Genomic DNA, 22,730 nt, shown 5'->3' on the forward strand with positions numbered 1-22,730 from the left:
TAAAGTCGACCCACTCAACTCAGAACCTTAAAACCAAACTATGAACATTCCTTTGGGTCTCCCGACTTCCCAAATCAAAATTTGAAACAAATCGGTCCAGGCGTTCCTGAGTTTTCTTTTTTTTGTTTGATATTATTCGTTTTATAGATTTATTGTTTAAAATTCTGTTTGTGTTTTTTTTAGATCTGTAATATTTTAGGAACCAACTCCTTATTTAAATCTAATAAGAGAGAGAAGGGTTGGGATTGGTTTAAAAACTATCTAAGGTTGGTACTTCATTACAAAAGATTGTCTTTCATGTAAACTTTGTTATTAAATACTAAAAATCAAAAGTCGTCTTTCAAATTTTATTGAAACACCTTTTAGAATTCTAGATTCCTAGAAATACTGTAATAAACGTTATGGTGCGGAACTTATGTCAATTTTTTGCAAACAAAAACAGCTTTTTCCATTTATATTTCGATACTTTTGGCCATTTTTAATTTCCTGCCATTATTTTTAAACTTTACACCCTAGGATTTGCACAAATTGTTTGTTTAAATGTTCTGGATTTATCTCTAAAAAATACATCAAGATTCAAATTTAAATGTTTTTTTTAAAGATTTTCTTAAGTTTCCTGTAAATAGATGAAAACTAGAAATATTTATTTTGAATAAATAAAAAAATCTGAGTGTAGGAACTTTAATTTAAATAATTGAAAGAAACCTTTAAAAATATTTAACGAATTTTAATTCTGGAAACTTATTGAAATGTTTTTTGTATTTATGGTGCAATGTTTATTAAGGGAAAATCATACCAGCTTATTCTTCATTCAACCTCGTTCTTCATTTCATCTTTAACTAATTCTTAATCCATCCTTAATCTTAAACTCATCCTGGGCGATCATAACCTATCCTTAATCCATCCTCAGCTCATCCTCAACTTGTAGTAAATGCCCTACTCCACTGAATAGCTGTAGATCCGTACCATTCCAGAGCTGAAAACTTTAGAATGAGATATCCTTAATCACGATCGCGTAATCTCATTATCCATTGTACACACTTTTGATTTTCTTCTAATCCTCTTTTTGGATATTTCTACTGTATAAAAAATATGTTTGATAACAATTACAGATAGAATGCTATATCGATTGGACTAATATCCGAATGAATTAAAGTCAGCTGTTCACAAGCCGGCTTTTAGAGCATTTAATCAAGTATAAATATAAATGTTAATAAGAAATTATTAAAAAAAAATATTTCAGAACTATTGTCTTTTTGAACGTTAGTCTTAATAAACATTAATCCAAAACTTACGTTCGTTCAATCGATGTTTAGTTCAATTGGTATGACACCATCAACACCAGAAATCAAAACCAGTTTTTCAAAAGTTAAAGAGTACATCTTAACATGACACGCTGATTGGTTAAATTTTTTACTTCTTTCTTGGATATTGAATGTTTTTAAAAATAATCTTGGATTTATTAAAACCAGGAGTTTAAGCATTAATCTTGATATCCATCATTCTAAAGTTTTCAGCTCAGGTATTCCGTATTCTCAGGTATCTGTTTCACAAGATACAACTCAATCTTGAACTCAAGGTTCCGCAGTAATGTTAATTCGGATACGACTCTATCTGTATTCTAAGGTATCTGTTTCACAAGATACAACTCAATCTCAGACTCAAGGTTCCACTCTCGTTGTTGCTAAACGAGCAACCAAATTACTCTTTTTAAACTCAAGGTTCCGCAATAATACACTAGTCAATATCAATCCCAATACAACTCTATCTGTATTCTAAGGTATCTGTTTCACAAGATACAACTCAATCTCGAACTCAAGGTTCCACACTCGTTGTCGCTGAACAGGGAAACAAATTACTCTTCTTGAACTAAAGGTTCAGCAATAATACACTAGTCAATATCAATCCCGATACTTATCTATCTGTATTCTTTAGTACGTTTCAATCATATAATACCAGATCTCTATAATACTCAATCTCTATCAATACACTTTTGTATTCTTATGTATGTATCGCTCAGATACTACTAGCTCTCCGTATTCTTTTGATTCTGTTTTACAAGATACAACTCAAATCCATCTAGTTACCTACACGAGGATATATTACTCTCACATCGCAATCAAAGTATAGTCTATTCCAACTAAATGTATTTTGGGTTCTAGGTTACAGATTATTTTAATCAACGTAATTACAAGTTTTACAACGTTATATACAAACGTAGTTAAGCTAATCACAACACAGGTTTAACGTATTTATTTACAGACGTAACTAGTTTAGATTAATTGCTATACAAGTTTTACGTAGCTATTTACAAGCGCACTTAGACAATGTACAACGTAATATATCTAGGTATGTTCAGGTTTACAAATATAGGAATTGCTACGATATTTACTACAAACTCATCCTGAATCTATCCTCTACTCATACTAAGTCCATCCTTAACTCATCCTGAATCCATCCTCAACTCATCCTGAACCTTTCCTACATCCAACCTCTAACTAGTTTTCTATCTCTGTTTCCACTCCTCAATCTATCTTGAACCCATATTGAATTCATCAATAAAAAGGAAAGGAACGAAATTTTCCATTTTGTTTTAAAGATTTATGAGAAGACTGGTGAACGATTTTCCCAGTGGTTAGTGTGGCAATTCCGGATATAATATCACACAGTCAGAATATAAATCAGCCCCAGCCATTCCACCCCAATCTATTCTATATACATATAGTGGACTCATTTATTCTTTATTAACGTTATAGACGACCCGAATTAAACTTATATGACGATATTAAGGTTGAATACAATCTTTTATTATATATTTAATTTCGTTAAGTTCATCTTTAGATCGTTCTCTAGAATTGTTTTTACTAGAAAAAAGTTTACTATGCATCTTTAAACTCAAAATACGAAAGAATTCGATGGTTTAGACATCAGCAAGAAATTATTAGTATCCTAGTTTCCTTTTTGCAGCTTTGTTCTTATATTCCTCTACATTGTCTGCCATCTATCCCACTGAGATAATACACTGTTAATCTTATAATTTTTAAACAATTCCAGAATCTAAGAAACTATAGAAAGTATGAATATTAAGTAGCCATTACCAAATAGATTATAGTACAATAGATGGCACCAAAGAATTTGTACACTCTCAGTACAGTTGTATTCTGTCGTCACAAGTGTCAATTCAGATTTTGTGTCCAACAAAATTATTAATACAAGTGATAATTTTAGAATAAAGTGCTTTTCTTACAGTGAAATAAGTGCAATTTTATGTGTTCTTTATTTTCTGTTTTAACACTTTTTTATTTAATCTTGGAGAACATTTCAACTAATGTGAGAAAATTTCGTTTTACTTAGTATATTTGACACTTGTGACGTCATGTACAGTTAGTCCATTTCTCTGTTGCCACCTATTGTACTTGATAATCGTTTGGGCCATTATAAATAATTGTAGATAATTATTTATATATTGACTTAAGTCATTTTCGACCTTTTAAATATTCTGAAGACTTGAAGATTCTCAAACTGATAAAATTAATTGGGCATTGGGTTCTTTCAGAATTTAAAAAGGATAAAGCACATTTAATGGGACTGTATGTGAAATTTCGAGTGACCCTGCTTGCAAAGATGTAAATGACCGATTTACAATGGTACCCTTGAAACAATTATTTAATCATGCTATAATGTGGAACATGTTGTCGGTTTCTAAAAGTGATCAAAGGGCCTGTAAAGGAAAAATGAAAGGGGGTATAGGATGAAACCTGAGAATCTCAGGCGTTGAACGATACATATATATTTTGCATTTTTAATAGATATAATTAATAATGTTATTTCATATATCCATATAGTACGTTTTATGTCACCAGAACTTCAGCCATTGGCAGTGCAGTATACTGGTCAAGTGATTTCCGTCTGTATCACGTGACAACAATACTGCACTGCAATAAGCTGAAGTTCTGGTGACGTAATACGGACTATACAGATGATTCCTATAGTAAAGAAATCACAAATAAAAATAATCAGTTTTAAAAACATTGATATCTAATTCATATTTGATCAGACAAAGCTTCAAAGGGTACCGTTGTGAATCAGAGAAAGCTTTAAAGGGTACCGTTGTGAATCAGAGAAAGCTTTAAAGGGTACCGTTGTGAATCAGACAAAGCTTTAAAGGGTACTGTTGTGAATCAGAGAAAGCTTTAAAGGGTACCGTTGTGAATCAGAGAAAGCTTTAAAGGGTACCGTTGTGAATCAGACAAAGCTTTAAAGGGTACCGTTGTGAATCAGAGAAAGCTTTAAAGGGTACCCTTGTGAATCAGAGAAAGCTTTAAAGGGTACCGTTGTGAATCAGAGAAAGCTTTAAAGGGTACCGTTGTGAATCAGAGAAAGCTTTAAAGGGTACCGTTGTGAATCAGAGAAAGCTTTAAAGGGTACCCTTGTGAATCAGAGAAAGCTTTAAAGGGTACCGTTGTGAATCAGAGAAAGCTTTAAAGGGTACCGTTGTGAATCAGAGAAAGCTTTAAAGGGTACCGTTGTGAATCGGGAATTGCCATCTTTTCATGGAGGGTCACTTAAAATTACTCTTACAGTCCCATTAGGATAAAACAGTTGTATTGCTACTTAAGTGTGATATTTTGTAACACCTCATTTTCGAGATGGCCGGCTATAGATTCCATACAAACATATCCACATAGTTTTGACAATGTTTAACAATAATATCAATATATAAAAGGTATTAACATCTTATGCTCTCCATGTACATGTATCCACACTTGAGAAATAAACAAACAAACACTCTACACTATCAATGTTTTAGCAATAAGACATTAACTCCTTTAAAAAAATGGCATTATATATTTGATAATCTGGAAAAAAAATCATTATTTTTCTTATTCTAGACACATATATAACAAAACAAAACATTCTTATAAAAGTTCCCTACAGCCAGCCAAACAGCTGGACCGAATGAGCTGACATTTTTTAGGTAACCAAGGGGTAGCCTGGGGGTTACATAGGCTAAAAGAAATCGATTTTTTTCTATTTTTTTTTTTTTCTTCACTTTTTTATTTTTTCTCCACGGGAAACGCGGAACAACTTTCTCTAAGAATTAATTCGGAAAATTGCTAATTTGTGGCCGTATATTTAAAAAAAACTCTGATTTTGTGATGTCTATAATTATGCAACCCAATGTTGTAAACCTTTGATATTTCAAACTATGAATTCTACTAAATCAAATAATCTAATTTTAAAATATTTTACACATTACAAAATTTTAGTTTGCTGCAAAAAAATGAGTTCCTTTAGCATTAAAGCTTGTGTTGAATATGTTGAAGGAATAGGATTCAAGAGATTTTTTGGACTTTAGGAAGGCAAGCCACAACAATTTCTCGTCGAGCGACATTCTCCTCATTTTCTCGTCCGAGCCACCTCGAAATCCTCGTCCTTCGCTTATTATGTGTTTTTAAGTTTATAATTCTTGAACATAAAGCTATCTTTTTAAAATCAGGCCACGTTAGGGCATTACATATGGATTGACTAAAGTATTGCAATGATTACATTATGTTGAAATCTTCAAACCCATGAGAATGATATTAAACTTTATTTAGGTGAAACTTAAATCTCTTCTGCCTCCGTAATGGCTAACCTTCGTGATACAAAATAAACAGCAAAATATTCGGCATACCTCTGCCTATCATTTTCCCCATGGAACCATCCGATAAAATTCTTTGGTTTTCTCTATAATTAACAAAAAAGACTAAAGTTCTGAAAACTTGGAATTATTTGCGGCATTCTACACCGAGATTATCTGAAAATGCGCGTAAAAAAGGTGAACATTTCTCACGATATTGCACTCAAAAACTTTGATTCTATTGAAAGAATTTCTTTCGATTTGCAAAAATTTAACATTTCGTTAATGCTCTAACGTGACCTTACAAAAATTTAACATTTCGTTAATGCTCTAACGTGACCCGATTCTTAAAAAATTGTTTTATCTTGGAGAATTGAACACTTTAAAAAGATAATATTCGAAGGACGAGGATTTCGAGGAAGAGAATGTGGCTCGGACTAGAAAATTGTGTGAGCTGGGCTTCCTCCCCTCATCCTGATGGTCTCTGTTAAGTATTCTTTTTTTTCTAATGTCTCAGCTAAATAACTTTGACCCCTTAAATATTCTTTTTGAATCCAACATACAGTGAGACTCATAAAACTGTGAATGAGGAAGAAGACTATTAGACTGAGGTTTTGATTTAAAATAGTCTAATTAGAATAAAACAGAGCAATTGTAAAGTTTATACAAACTCATTTCTCTTTTTAAGTTGAGTTTTTAAGCTACTGGCATAAAACTATTTGGTTTATTACACAACAACATAAAATAATGTCATCTTCTTCTTCCACAGTTGCAAGGGTCTCATTGTATAAAATGTTGCCAAAAAACTTGTACTATTTGTACTTTGAACTTTTGCTATTAAACTTTTTCTGGGATAGCGCCTGGATTTGTTTATAAATTGCAAATTATAAAATCAGTAAGTAAACGCACAAAGAAAACAAGTATTCCACAGTTTTCTGGGGACCACTGTAAATATGAAAAAAGGTTTAAATCCTTGAATTCAAGTTATTTGCTTGCACAAGATCAGCAAAAAAATGGATGAGCACATTCCACTGCACATTCCACTGCACATTCCACTGCACATTCCACTGCACATTCCACTGCACATTCCACTGCACACTACACTGCACATTGTACCTGAAATGTCTAATGAAAACCTACAGAAAAGAATTTATTTAAGAACAGTTATATCTTTACATTTAGGTTTATAAAAATCAGCTGACATAAATAGTATACTTCGCGACATAATCTAATTTCTAAAGAAAGGGAAATATTTTTCCATTTTTAAGTTTCAACAATTTTAACATTTGTTTATATTATTTATTATAGTTATATAGATTGTAAGATTAAATTGAGTAGAGAGCTTAAACTCCATATTTGTAATAAAAGGTTTGACAGAACGCAAAAATAAAATTTGATGTGTTTTTAATTCAATTTTTTGGATGGGAGAGGGTTGCGTAGTACCATGAGAAGTGAGGGGTAGGGGTTTATATAGTACCAGGAGAAGAGATGGGAGAGGGTTGCACAATATATGGAGAAGTGATGGGGAGAGGGTTGTATAGTTCCAGGAGAAAGGAAGAGGGTTGTATAGTACCAGGAGAAGGGGAGAGGGTTGTATAGTACCAGAAGGGAAGAGGGTTGTATAGTACCAGGAGAAGGGAAAAGGGTTGTATAGTACAAGGACGGGGAGAGGGTTGTATAGTACAAGGAGAAGGGAAGAGGGTTGTATAGTACCAGGACAAGGGAAGAGGGTTCTGTAGTACAACGAGAGAGAGAGGGTGTGTATAGTACCAGGAGAAAGGAAGAGGGTTGTATAGTACCAGGAGAAGGGGAGAGGGTTGTATAGTACCAGATGAGAGAGTAGTTAGCGTGTGGAGGGTGTAGGAACTTTCTTGAATTCGAGGAGATCAACATTTTAATACATGTGGGTCATTCCATGGAGAAGGAATACACCATTTGACAAAAAAAATTCTTCTGAAATTTAGATTTTTTGTTATTTATGTAATAAGCATTCACCATTCAAAAAAAAAAAATTGGGGGGCAATTTTTGCCATTTTCAAAATGGTCAATTTATTTTCATTGAAATGGAATCCAAGAACAATTCAGGAATGAGTAAATTTATACTGAACATGACATTATACTTAGTCTTCAAAGATCTTGATTCTTCGAGGTCATAATGGAGGAGCAGAGGTCAAACAATGGTTCGCATATCTGAGTTTATCTTAGCGCGCATAACTATGTGGTTACTAACAATGTCAAAATGGTCAAGCGTTCAGATCACCACAATTGGAGGCTTCATACAAAATTCGGGCCTACATTTTATGAACCAAACACAGTCTATTCAAAATTTGGTGTCACAAAGTTTCAAATTGGGGGGGGGGGCCTTCGGGAATTTTGAAAAACTAACAAACAAAAATCTACTTTTCGGTTTTGGTAATCTTTGTAAAATTGTGGTAAAAATTTTGATATATTTAAAAAAATAATATGTTTTTTTCAAAATTTGGGGTCTTAAAATAGGATTTTTGAATTCTTACCCCATGATGACCCCAAATGCATGAAGATCAACATTCTTTCTTGCAAAATGGGGTTAGCCTATGCATATAATTTTGTTGTTCAAACATCGAAGACTAGGTTTTTGGGGTCAGACATGATTTTAAAGTTTTTTGTGGAGTCCAAATTTTGCAAAAAGTTTTCACTTTTTTTGGCAAATTTACTGCAAATTTTATGAGACTTTAAAATCTTTCAATTTTTTATGTAGGTCTAAAATTAAGAGTTATAGAGCATGTTTAGTTATACAAAATTATACTTTATACATTATAAATCGACCAACATTTTTAAAATGGCAAAAACTATCAAAAAAAAAATTCATGAAAAAAATTTGGTGATTGTTTATGACCTAAATAGTTAAACTTTTAAATTTGAGAATAATCTATTTTTTGTCAAATGGTGTATTCCTTCTCCATGCAGTGACCCATGTACTATGCACTCCGAATTCCGATATCACCAATGTAGCAACAGTTTATCGGTTCTTACTAAGTTACATCCATCCTTCAATACATCCGTTCTAGCTCAAATTAATTTGTTCTATCTTTAATATAAATATGCAGAAAGATTTACTTTTCTCTCTGACATTGCGACTGTTTTTTTAGACGAGAGTCAAATTTCCTCATTGGTTTATGGTCCTTTAATAACGGTTCAGTCTCCGTCTTCCCTTCCGCAATGTACAGAGTCAAGTTTCTCAATTACTCTTGAAACTTGAATATAATGATTGCAGAGAGAGGGTGGAGACAAGTCTCGAATAGGGTTCAGTATTCAGTGTTGAGAAGGTTGGGAGGAGAAAGAAAATACATTTCAACAGAACTGGCAACAGTGGGGAGGGTCGGGATCAGTTTCTAGGAGGGATAGACAGGGATTAGTTACTAGGAGGGAAGGAGAGGGTTCAGTTACTAGGAGGGAAGGAGAGGGTTCAGTTACTAAGAGGGAAGGAGAGGGTTCAGTTACTTAGAGGGAAGAAGAGAGTTCAGTTACTAGGAGGGAAGGAGAGGGTTCAGTTACTAAGAGGGAAGAAGAGGGTTCAGTTGTTGAGAGGGAAGGAGAGGGTTCAGTTACGAAGAGGGACGAAGAGGGTTCAGTTACTAGGAGACAAGGAGAGGGGTAGTTGCTAGGAGGGAAAGAGATGGTTCAGTTACAAGGATGGAGGAAGAGGGTTCAGTTACCAGGAGAGAGAGAGAAGGCACAGGTACTAGGAGAGAGGGTTCAGGTAGTTGGAGAGAGAAAGAGGATACAAAAATTAGGAGAGAGAGCACAGGTACTAGGAGAAGGGGTATAGGTACTAGGATAGAGGGTACAGGTACTAGGAGAGAGAAAGGGTACAGGTATTAGGAGAGAGGGTATAGCTGTACTAGGAGAGAGAGAGAGAGAGAGAGAGTACAGGTAATAGGATAAAGGATACAGAAGAACGAGTGGATATATGTAGAGAAGAGAAGATATATATGTACTTTATTTATTATATATATTGTTAAGTTAAAGAATGTATGAGAGTAGAAGAGGATTCATTAAAAATTAGAAAAGGGGGGGGGGGGAGGAACGGGGGGGGGCAATTTATATATATTTGTGAAGGGGTCCAGTTAATGAACAGCTGGTTCAGCGAAGAGAAGCAAGAACAAAGAGAAGAATTTGGGAGTATCTGAGAACCAACGCTGAGTTTATCACAGCCTGGGTCTGATCACCTGAAAAATTAAAAAAGATAAAATATTTCCAACATTAAAAAAAAAATACATTTGATCAAAAAAATATTTTTGGCTAAATGTTTTAATATGTTCTTTAACGCATAATACGACTAAAACTAATCGAATAAAACAATAACACATTGACAAGTAATTTTGAACAAAATGTTTATTTAACTTGACCTAAAGCGACATTTTAATCAAAATTGGCCATCAATGATTCACAACTTTGCCCTGTAAATTGTAGTATAATATTTTCATAAACTACATCCCCTCAAAATTTCAATTCATTTGAAATAGTACCTCTTTTTTCCCAGCACGGGCTTAGGTAAAATCAGACTAAACTGCAGTACTGTACAAACGTAAGCCTCTAGTGATGGATATAAATTGTATCTGTACCCACTTCTTGAAATAGTGACGGTGAAATTTGACCATATCTGCTTTTTATACCTGCACGGCCTCTAATAAAGGATACAGTTGCACAGTAACCGCTTTTTATACCCGGACGGCCTCTAGTGAAAGATACAATTGCACAGAACCCGATTTTTATACATGCACGGCCTCAAATAAAAGATACAATTGCACAGTACCCGCTTTTTATACATACACGGCCTCAAGTAAAAGATACAATTGCACAGTACCCGCTTTTTATACATATACGGCCTCAAGTAAAAGATACAATTGCACAATACCCACTTTTTATGTATGCACGGCCTCAAGTAAAAGATACAATTGCACAGTACCCGCTTTTTATACAAATGGAGTACTCGTCTGCAAAGCATGTATAATCATATGGTAGGGCGAACCGCGTCAGTTATATCTCCCTTCTATTCCTTACTCCCTGAGCACGACCTCCATCAGTGAAAGATAAATATGTACTGTACCAAATAATACCTTTATTGTCTGTATGAATCCTCCTCTTAGAGCTTAATGAGTTAAAGGAATTGATTTTCTAATTTTCTAATTTTCTAATCCTTGCATCTTTGCAACCTGGTGGTTTAAACCTTTGAAACTTAGACTATTTGATTTAACAGATTTAATATACGAAATTATACTTTGAAATATCTCAGGTCTAGGAAATTAGGTGGCGAGAATATAGGGATTATCAAATGAGAGTTTGTGGCAAAGACTCAATGAGGACGGAGATATTATAAGTTTCTTTATTTAAAAACAAAACATATTCACAACCCTTTCTTATGTAATAGCTGTAGATGTGAATCATTGTTGGCACTATTTAATGAAAAATCTTAACAATTACTTCACTTTTCCTTTAAATTCAAACACTTTACACAACATGTCTCTGTAATACTCCATACAATGAATACACAAGACAGAGTTTTATGATTTGTTACTTTCATATTTTAACATTATTGTATTACATTCTTTAGCTCACATATAATATAAATATGGCCAATACAATAAAACAGGATGATACAAGTATACAACCAAATAAATAAATATGGTTGTATTAACAGCCATAAATTTTATTTATGGCTGTTTTAAAAATTCTGAGGTAAACAAAACTGAGTCTTTGCCACCAACTCTTTGCAACTCGATGTCGTAGACTTTAGACATTTCAAACTATGAATTCTGTTAGATCAAATAATTAAGTATGAAATTTCAAAGGTGCACACAATAAGATTGTAAAGATAAAGTTTTTGAAAATTTGAGTTAGTGGCAAATACTCAAAGACTCCTTTTAAAACTCTGGAAAAGATACATGCCATTTTTTGAAGAAAAATATCAAAATAGAACTGAAAGATTAAAGTTTCATCTATATAATAAAACAAGACATTCGTATATATGTTCCCTCTAGTCGGCCAAACGGCTGGACCGAATGGGCTGACATAGGCTAAAAGTTTCAAAATCTTTTTTCCATTTTTTTTAGTTCCACAAGCAACGCCGGGCACTTTAGCTTGGTATTCAAAATTCTCCAAATTTTATAAAATCATTTCAACCTACAGGGGTGAAATGCCAGAATTCCTTAAAAAGTATCTCTTGTCTTTTTTCTTCCAAACATCGTTTTTTTAAACATAAATTCAAAGGTTTTTTTTCGTGTGGTGTAAGCCAACGAGGTTATAGTGTATAGAGTGATGATGTACGCTAATCCTTTACTAATTGTATAGGCCATGAACTATACCGAGAGCGTACTGCATATAAGGAGATTCTGGCCTAACCTATAGTATATCAATATTAGTAAACAGTTGTAAGTGTACAGTACAGCGAACTGAGCACACAGGTAGGAAACTATCATCCCCCCTGGTGTAAGCTATATATGTATACGTAAAAGAGAATTTATAAAAGTTTAAAAGTTTTTGAACAAGGAATTCTGTTTGATGTTGAAACCCTGCATGCTAGCTTCAGATAAGCAGTATTTTTATCATTCCTCTCTACTCTCTACACACACACATATATCCAATATATTATCAGAGCTGGGAACTTTTGAATGGTGGATATCGGGATTATATAGTGAATCACTCTTTTTCTTAATCTCGAGATTAAATAAAGTTTGTTCTCCTCTCGTTATTAATCTCCAGATTAATTAACCGATCGGGATTAAGGATATCCCATTCTAAAGTTTTAAGCTCAGGAGTACTTATATTTTACATAAAAACAAAGACCTGTATTTTAAAGCAAAATTACCAAAAGAAAATGATCACTAGTAAATGAAAATTATCCCAATTAAATGAAATGGTCAATGGTAAATGGAAAATAATTCTTTTAAAATGAAAAATGATACTAATTGAATCAAAAATGACCCTTGGTAAATGAAAAATGATCCTTACTATAAATAGAAAAATTATATTCACTCCAATACCTGTGTAGAATATCTAAAATCTAAACCTGAATAGAATATGCTTACCTAAAACAAAGACCTGTATAGAATATGCTTACCTAAAACAAAGACCTGTATAGAATATGTTTACTTAAAACAAAGACCTGTATAGAATATGCTAATATGCTTACCTAAAACAAAGACCTGTAAAAATGTTTACCTAAAACGAAAACCTGTATAGAATTGCTTACCTAAAACGAAAACCTGTATCGAAGCTGGAACTGCACTGGAAGGTTTACAGGTATAGTTTCCACTGTGCTCTGGTCTAGCACTAAAACAAAACCAATTAAATTATTAATTAATTATTGATATTATTGATTAATTATATTGATAATATTATTGTCAAATTATTTTTTGGAAATAATTAAAAAAGAAAAGGAAACTTCAAAGTAACGAAGGTTTGACAGAGTTATAAAATCTCTTTCTCTCTCTCCAAACTTTCTCAAAATCCACAACATTTTTCAACGAACTATTTCTATGAATTTTTCTCAATAAAAAAAATCAACGTTTAGCTCAAAAACCGTAAATAAGTAAAAATGTTTGTTATTTTCTGGTTTAAATTATTTTTCAATATTCAAAAGAAAATTTTATTTCCGAAAAAAAAGTTAATCATTTAGTTGGCTAGACTTTGCGTGATTACTTTTTATTGCATATCATAAATTTAATTTGACCTATAAAATAAACTAAACAATGCTTGTTGAAGAATAATCTGTAAATATACACAGTTTTATTCTTTTAAGTAGATATTACATAGAAATTACAATTTTGGGCGGGATTTAAACAAAGCTTAGGCCAAGAAGCTGCAAGGTTGTATATATTCCTTCCCACACTTCAGAACCCTTTTTGTGTAAAAATATATAGGGGTTCGTATAGGGGTTCCTAGTGCATATTCCTTGCATAAAGACCCATTACTTAATTAATATATTTGCGAAGATTCTCAATTTTCAACAAAGGACATGAGTTTTTGCCACAAATTCTGATTTTTGGAACCCAATGTCGTCCAACGTTTATACTTTAAACTTTGAATTCTGTTAGATCGAAATAGATTAGATTTGAAATATCAAAGATGTACACCATCAGGTTGCACATATTTAGGCATTAGAATATATGATTTTGTTCACGCAAAGACTCAGTTCCTTTCGTAAAAATTCAAACGAAGAAGGCTTTTTTTAAATTAATTATTTATTTTCAATGTGTATTATTTGATATAATTAATAAAAATACGAATATAAAAACTAATAACCAGCTGTCTATTATCCACATATTAAATACAATAACATTGTGATATGTTTATAAGAAATTATCATTACCCCCTCCCCCCCCCCTTCCATTTTATTTACGCATTTATGATTTCAACTCATCCACGGTTGGTATATTTGAAAAAATGACAGCGCTGCTTTTCATATAAACAGTGCATCTATATACATACGATGAACTAGCATGGAAAAAAGTCAATCCACTCAAAAAAGATCATTCCCGTGGTTCTATTGAGTTCCATAATAAAAAATTGAGGCAAATCGGTCTAGCGATTCATGAGTTATAATCAAACATCCAAAGAAGCAAAAAAATCGAGATTACTACTTTATACATCTATAGAGCAAAAAAAGCAATCGCTGATGGGGGGCGAAATTTTATTTTGAGGGGCTGGGGGGTGCAGGGGTAAAAAAACCGCTGCAATTTCAGGATTTGAAGTAAAAAAACATGCAGTTTTTAATTGTTGAATTGTTGGCTCTGTGCTCAATAAATACAAAAATTTTATAATATCAATGGATTGTTGTTGTGTTTAAAAAAGTATACTCCCAACAACTTTAAAATTAACGACGCGCCAAAATTTTGTGTGTTCTTCTAGTGTTTTTTTCATTTATATTTTGTTTGTTCTTCTAGTGTTTTTTCATTTATATTTTGTTTGTTCTTCTTGTGTTTTTTCATTTATATTTTGTGTGTTCTTCTTGTGTTTTTTCATTTATATTTTGTGTGTTCTTCTAGTGTTTTTTCATTTATATTTTGTGTGTTCTTCTTGTGTTTTTTCATTTATATTTTGTGTGTTCTCCTAGTGTTTTTTCATTTATATTTTGTGTGTTCTTCTAGTGTTTTTTTTTTCATTTATATTTTGTGTGTTCCTCTTGCGTTTTTTCATTTATATTTTGTGTGTTCTTCTTGTGTTTTTTCATTTATATTTTGTGTGTTCCTCTTGCGTTTTTTCATTTATATTTTGTGTGTTCTCCCAGTGTTTTTTCATTTATTTCTTAGTGTTTGATAGTCCCTCGCTTAGTCATATTCACTATGTATAAAAAGTCCCCTATTACAGCAGTTCTTTTGTAATTCATCCACTAGTCACATTTGTCCACTATATAGTCCCTAAATCGTAGGTCTTTGCAGTCCTAAGTATTAAGCAGTTCCTGGCAGTACTTGACTATATTTCGTCTGTCCATAATCCATAATAGTCTTTCTGATTGAAGTCCGTCTGTCCTTGTTTGCCAGTAAAGGGCTTACCCTGTTCTCCTCTTATAGTCTTCAAAAGTCCCAATAATCTGAGAAAATCCTTATTATATTTCTTGTTATTCTTCTTAGGTCATTCGTGTAACCTTATGTAATACTCAAGAGAAGTAACACAGGTTTTTTGAGAAGATAAATTAAGTACGACTGACTTTCTTTAAGTCGAAAACGAGAAATTAGGTGAAATTATGCCGCAAAGCACCAAAGAAAAATTTTGGTATTTTTTCTTCATTTTTTCATTGACAAAATTTGATAAAAGATGGTCCACAATATCATGATCATGCTGGAGTCAAGTGTTGGGGGGGGGGGGAGGCGCGAGAGGGGGGGCGAAATATGCTAAGATAAATGTATTTCTAATTACTAGGATTAATAACAGCTGAGAAGAGAGAGCCAATTAAAAATGAATTTATCAAACCCCTCTAGATGTGGATATATATATATTTATGAATAAATACATAAATATTTATCGATTGATTTATTGATCATCTAGAATATATAATTTGACAAGAGGGCCGGAGGACCAAGAAATGATATCAAACTATGGGGTTAACTGACACAAACTAGTTATTTTATTATTTAGATTTTAAAGAAATTTGAGATGATTAACAGTAGATTAAATACCAACATAAACTAAAATAGAAATACGACTTTAAGAATTATAATTTAGATAGTTAGATGAATGTTAGAAAGTTAAAAAGCTCGATAGTTAGATTTTAAAGATTTTTTATAAGCGATAGTTAAGATACTTTAATAATAAGATATTTATAGTTTAATATTTAAATTAGATAGTTAGATAGGTAGTTAGATGCTTAGAATGTTTTATAGTTAGATGGTTGAGTTAGTCAATAGGTTAGATCGTAATATTTTTAAAAAGTTTATGGTTAGAAAGTTAGTTATATAGTTAGAATGTTGGATAGTAATCTGGAAAAAATAGTTAAAGAACCATAGTTAGATAGTTAGTTATATATTTAGATAGTTAGATAGTTATCTGGTGTTAAAAGTAGCTGTATATTTGGGTTGAGAATAAATGCTCCTATAAACTTTATCTCACCTTTTAATATTTAATTTTGAGCTGGTTTTTCTCCCAGTTGTAGTCTGCACTGAGACTCCTCGGTTAGAATCGAAGTTGATCATCTTATCGTTCTGGTACCAGAACACATAGTCAGGGGGGAGCAGGGAGTTCTCCAGGATACAGATCAGAGAGATCAGGGAGCCCTACAGTAGATCATTTCTTACTGTTACTTCACAACGAAGTTCAGAAAAAGAAACTATCGCGGTGTACTTTTTCATTCTTACTCACTTCATTTCATAATGAACGTGCTATAAAGTAATCATCGTGCTATAAATTTAAATTAGCTGTACGTTATTGCACCGTGCTATAATGTAATGATCGTGCTATAATGTTAAATGAGCTGTATATTATAGCACCTGTGCTAAAGTTTTGATTGGTTTTCGGATTTTCTCCAAAAAATTTAGGATATTTCCTAAATAGTTTGGGTGCTAGGGCGGGTTGAAAAAAATGCCAAAAAGGGTAAAAAAATGTAAAAATTATTTTTGTTTTGTTTTAAACAAATATCAAAGTGTGACACAAGTTTCTACGTCCATTTTTCTAAAATATAGTTTTTAGATCTGTAGCTTTAGTCATAAAACAAATATGGGCTTTTTTAGATTTTTTACACGGACCGGACTCTTTACTGCTCTGCATCCTATGCAAAGCCCCCCCCCCCCCAGCCTGTTTAAGTTGTACTGTCCAGTCTGGACTACCATGTGTAGAGTAGACCCATTACGAATATGCAACAAATGTAACCTGATCACATGAAATGTTATCTGTTAAATAAGTTTAATCCGTTAAATAAGTTTGATCCGTTAAATAAGTTTAATCCGTTAAATAAATTTAATCCGTTAAATAAGTTTAATCTGTTAAATAAGTTTAATCCGTTAAATAAGTTTAATCCGTTAAATAAGTTTAATCCGTAAAATAAGTTTAATCCGTAAAATAAGTTTAATCTGTAAAATAATTAATCCGTTAAATAAGTTTAATCCTTTAAATAAGTTTAATCCGTTAATCAAATTTAATCCGTTAAATAAGTTTAATCCGTTAAATAAGTTTATTCCGTTAAGTAAGTTTAATCCGTTAAATAAGTTTAACCCGTTAAATAAGTTTAATCCGTTAAATAAGTTTAATCCGTTGAATAAGTTTTGAATAGAATATAGATTTGAGTTGAATTATATAAAATGATTTTTACGATGAAGAATGGTTGATAAAGAAGGTGAGTGCAGATCAGAAAAACTGTCATTATCCCAGATTTATTATTTTCTAACAACCCTAACTTAAAGGGATAATGATAATCTTAAAATAATTCAAACAATTTAAAATTTCATATCATTTATATCTCAGTCCTCAAGGACAATTTTGTCATTGAATTAGCTGATTTTTTTAGTGTTAATATTGTTTCATGTTCCATTAAAATTCTGAAAATGAATTGATCCGAGCCTCTATATAGTTTTTGATGCAGTCCAAACCAGTATAATTCGGAATTAAAGTTTTCATATTGTTATGTATTTTAATTAAAAAAGTAGGCATATATATTGTATTTGAAACAGTTATTACTAATATATCTCTGAAACTTTGCAACCCAATGTCATAGACCTGAGATATTTTACTTTGTGAATTCTGTTAGCTCAAATGATCTAAGTTTGTAGTATCAAAGGTTTATACCATCAGGTTGAAAAGATATAGGAATTCGTAAATTTTAGTGTTTGACAAATATTCAATTCCTTTAACTACCTCCACCGTAGACGTAAATAGGAACCCTTCTATTTTTACGCCGGTAAAAGTTTAAGAAAAAGGTTCAATAACTTCTTGCTTGCTGTTTAGAGTTTAAACAGTTCCAAATTAGAAACCTTTACCGTATACGTAAATATGAACCCCTTCTATTTTTGCGCCGGTAAAAGTTGAAGAGAAAGGTTCAATAACTTCTTTCTGTTCAAAAAGTTTGGGGCTATTTTTAGAGTTGAAACAGTTCCAAATTAGAAAATGCTGTTTAGAGTTGAAACAGTTCCAAATTAGAAAATGCTGTTTAGAGTTGAAACAGTTCCAAATTAGAAAATGCTGTTTAGAGTTCAAACAGTTCCAAATTAGAAAATGCTGTTTAGAGTTGAAACAGTTCCAAATTAGAAAATGCTGTTTAGAGTTGAAACAGTTCCAAATTAGAAAATGCTGTTTAGAGTTGAAACAGTTCCAAATTAGAAAATGCTGTTTAGAGTTGAAACAGTTCCAAATTAGAAAATGCTGTTTAGAGTTCAAACAGTTCCAAATTAGAAAATGCATAAGGACGTTTCCAACTAAAAGGCGAAATTCATTCCGGTATTTCTGTCAGCCGTATTAGTGATTGTAAATTGGCGGTACAGTCCAAACTAGGACTGCAAAGGTTGACCCTGCTCGGATATTCAAATGTACACCGGTTATACATGACAACTTAATACCTGTTGTATATGGTATTCTTCCTTGCCAAGGATAAGAGCTTCCGGAGTAACGACATCAAGCTGGACCTGGCGGGATATCACGGAACCATCATCAGTAGTAACCTTAATACACATTATAGATATAGTAAAATCATCGATGAAACCTGATGTAAAAACTTCTAAATCTGGTCATATTACGCTTAATCGGTTATCTCCCAGGCGATGGTTTAGTTTAGGTTTCGGACTATTTAGCGTGTCTTAATGGATTTACGGAGATTAAACTTAAAGATTTTCTATTAAAAAAAGATATCATTCTTTTTTTTCCTAGCTTTGCAAAATATATTTCGGCATAACCCTGCCACAAACACTATTTTTCTAGTCCTATCATTGCAAACCTTTAATATTTCAAACTATAAATTTTGACAGTTTTAATTTCTGTTAGATAGAATAGTCTAAGTTTGAAGTATCAAAGGTATATTGTGATTTTGTGGCAAAAACTAAGTGAAAATCCGGGAAAAAGAAAAGAGAAGAAAGAAGTTTTTACATAAAAGTATAGGAATAGTAAATCAACAGGATTTTCAATTTTGTTTATTGGTTAGATCTGAAACTAGTTTTACTGACACTTAGACCCAGCTCTAGCAGGCACTAGGTTTTATTATTGTATTACTTTCAAATATTGGTCAGGAAACTATTTGTCAAAACTGAACTTACTTTATTTCAGAATCAATTCTAAAGAAACTGGATTCGTTGATTGGTTATTAGTTACAAGGAGTGTTCAAAACCAGGGGTTCTTTTCAGATGCTTATTCAGGGGGGGGGGCTATTGGGGCTAAGCCCCCCCTGGACCAGTGAAATCTATTGATTTCAGGGGTTTTTCATGCCCCAACGGGTGCAAAGCCCCCCCCCCTGGAAAGAAAAAATGTAAGTCCCCCCTGGACAAATTCCTGAATACGACCCTGGTTCGTTTACGGTTTTTTGATTTTTTTGGGGGGGTTTTTTGACAACATTCCTATATTCCAGGATTCCTAAATCATGAGGGTTTCCTAATCCTTCAGAATTTCTAACCCTCATGATTTCTAATCCTCTAGGATTAATGTTTTGGATTTCAAATCTTTCATAATTCCTAATCCTCAAGGATTCGTAATCCTCTGAGTTTCCTAATACTCCAGGATTCCTAACCCTCTGAGATTCCTAATCCTCTGAGATTCCTAATCCTCCAGGTTTCCTAATCCTCCAGGTTTGCTATTCTTCCAGGTTTGCTAATCCGCCAGGATTCCTAACCCTCTGGGATTCCTAATCCTCTGGGATTCCTAACCCTCCGAGATTCCTAATCCTCCGAGATTCCTAATCCTTCAGGTTTGCTAACCCTCTAGGTTTGCTAATCCATCAGGTTTTCTAATCCTCCAGGTTTGCTAATCCATCAGGTTTGCTGATCCTCCAGGTTTGCTAATCCTCCAGGTTTGCTAATCCTCCAGGATTCCTAATTCTCCACGATTCCTATTCCTCCAGGATTCCTAATCCTCCAGGATTCCTAATCCTCCAGGATTCCTGATCCTCCAGGATTCCTAATCCTCCAGGATTCCTAATCCTCTGAGATTCCTAATCCTCCAGGTTTGCTAATCCACCAGGTTTGCTAATCCTTCAGGTTTGCTAACCCTCCAGGTTTGCTAATCCTTCAGGTTTGCTAATCCTTCAGGTTTGCTAATCCTCCAGGTTTGCTAATCCACCAGGTTTGCTAATCCTCCAGGTTTGCTAATTCTCCAGGTTTGCTAATTCTCCAGGTTTGCTAATCCTCCAGGTTTGCTAATACTTCAGGTTTGCTAATTCTCCAGGTTTGCTAATCCTCCAGGTTTGCTAATCCTCCAGGTTTGCTAATACTTCAGGTTTGCTAATCCTCCAGGATTCCTAACCCTCTGCAGGATTCCTAATCCTCTAAGGTCCTTAATCCTCTTTGTTTTGTTTCTCCTACTTTGCAATAGATTATTCTTTTTGTTCTCCGTTAAGATACATTTAGCTGAGCAATTCTTATTCTTATTCCTAGATTTATACTCAGGGAGCCCAGGGATACTTCGTATAATTGTCTTCTTGCTTCGGGGTATAATTGGATGTATGGGATGGGTTGAAATAGATTAGATTATGTGGTTTTTAAGAAAAATATATGCTCATTGGCGCTATGATTCAAATAAAGGAATTTATTTTTTGAAACAAACTCGAATGTTTTATGTTTTACATAGATAGGACAGGACTCGACGGGTAGAAATGATATTGATCGATCTACAGGTTACATTGATAGGACAGGACGGGTAGAAATTATATTGATCGATTTACAGGTTACATTGATAGGACAGGACGGGTAGAAATTATATTGATCGATCTACAGGTTACATTGATAGGACAGGACGGATAAAAATTATATTGATCGATCTACAGGTTACATTGATAGGACAGGACGGGTAGATTTTATATTGATCGATCTACAGGTTACATTGATAGGACAGGACGGGTAGAAATAATATCGATATATCTACAGGTTACATTGATAGGACAGGATGGGTAAAAGTCGTATTGTTCGAACAACATATTACATAGATAGGACAGGACGTGTAGAATAGATGTTTTATTTATTGAATTATTTTATAGATTTAAATCTTAAAACTACCAACCTGGCATTCATAAAGCCCTGAGTCTCGTTGTTGAACAAATTTAATTTGTAGAACCCAATCCTTCTCTTCTTGCTGATGCTTGACCTGAACCCTGTTCACCATACAAACCAATCATTGTCTCTCAAGTTTTTATAAATTGAAAAATTTAAAACTTTCCGGTTCTTTATTTACCATGGTTTTGAAACAAGTTAAGCATTTTATTACGTCAATGCCTCTAATTTATGTAAGGATCTCTAATTGGCTTATAAGATTTGAATATACATATAGATAGATCTTGTCTCATTTGCAATTCTATTGGTCCGAATACTCAGCAAGCACGTGAGTGAACCCTGATTGGTTCAGACCCTAATGGACATGTGTAGCAAAATATTGAAAATCCTTCTTTATAAAATGTTTGTACCATAATTGCCTCCCTACTCTGTATTTACATCGTACCAAAACTGGAATGCCTCGTCAGGCAGTTTAAAAAGGCAGTTTAGCTTGATTTCTCCCTCTAATAGGAAGTTGAGCCCAAAACTCCTTGTTATACTTCTAGCTCTTATGACGCATTTACGTAGACAGCCCGCCAAAGTATTAGTTTGGTCTCTGATTCGTGTTTAAAATTACATTTCAAGAGTTTTAAGTCGGATTTCATAACTTCAACGTAACTTTACTATGACATATCAGAGACTTCTCTAAAAAATATGACTCAAGCGACCGAGCCTTACTTAACTCGAATAAGAGGTTTATGGCGTAAACTCAATATATATTGCTGGCCCATTTTGTTCCGTTGATCCATTAAATGAACCCACCTTGATGTAGACCTTTATCCTATCCATCAAACGATCCATCACTCGAAACCCAACCAACCAACCAGAAACAAGGATCAAGGATTAAGCTCAACTAATTAAGGAATTAATCAGATCTAATCGGTTTCTTTGAAATAGATCAATTTATTTCTTTAATTATAATCAAATAAACAGAATGGACAAAAGCTTGTGTTCAATCATTAATGATATTAATATATGTTTGTTTCGTCAACACACAGTAGAAATATCTTATTTATTATTTTTTTTAGAGTTACTTGAATGGTTTGAATGTCTACCCTAATCCTTGTTTTGCATAAAAAAAGATCTAATTTCTGATAACAAGATTTTATTTTGTGACAATATTTGCAAACTTTTTCTATTACCTGCGGGCAAAGTGAAATATTTTATCAATTTATTTCAACATTAAACATTTTCTGTTCCATTTTCTTCTCGGTTTTGGTAATATTGACCTTTCTCTAGATCCTTCCACGTGTGCATTTTTCACTTTCTTTTCATTCTCCTTTCTTGTTCTTTGGTCAATAAATTCCTTTCTCTTTCCATTGTCCTTCAACTTCCTTTCTCTTTCACCTGTCCTTCACCTTCCTTTTTCCTTCTCCCTGTCCTTCACCTTCCTTTTTCCTTCTCCCTGTCCTTTA

The 22,730-nt window shown here is 33.1% G+C and overlaps 1 protein-coding gene across 1 annotated transcript in view; it reads right to left on the reverse strand.

The window, feature by feature from the left end:
- Positions 1 to 7,459: 7,459 nt before the first annotated feature.
- The window catches only part of LOC111699650 (zwei Ig domain protein zig-8), a 40,923-nt gene continuing 25,652 nt past the window's right edge, over positions 7,460 to 22,730 (reverse strand). Inside the window, exons 4-8 of the mRNA XM_023470374.1 lie at positions 21,287 to 21,377; positions 18,646 to 18,747; positions 16,211 to 16,374; positions 12,855 to 12,934; positions 7,460 to 9,831 (exon numbers count right to left, since the gene is read on the reverse strand). Coding sequence (XP_023326142.1) covers positions 9,746 to 9,831; positions 12,855 to 12,934; positions 16,211 to 16,374; positions 18,646 to 18,747; positions 21,287 to 21,377 — 523 coding nt within the window. The 3' untranslated portion in view covers positions 7,460 to 9,745. The remainder of the gene's footprint in view (positions 9,832 to 12,854; positions 12,935 to 16,210; positions 16,375 to 18,645; positions 18,748 to 21,286; positions 21,378 to 22,730) is intronic.

This window comes from Eurytemora carolleeae, unplaced genomic scaffold, assembly GCF_000591075.1.
Source record: "Eurytemora carolleeae unplaced genomic scaffold, Eaff_2.0 scaffold339, whole genome shotgun sequence".
Classification (NCBI taxonomy): Eukaryota; Metazoa; Arthropoda; class Copepoda; order Calanoida; family Temoridae; genus Eurytemora; species Eurytemora carolleeae.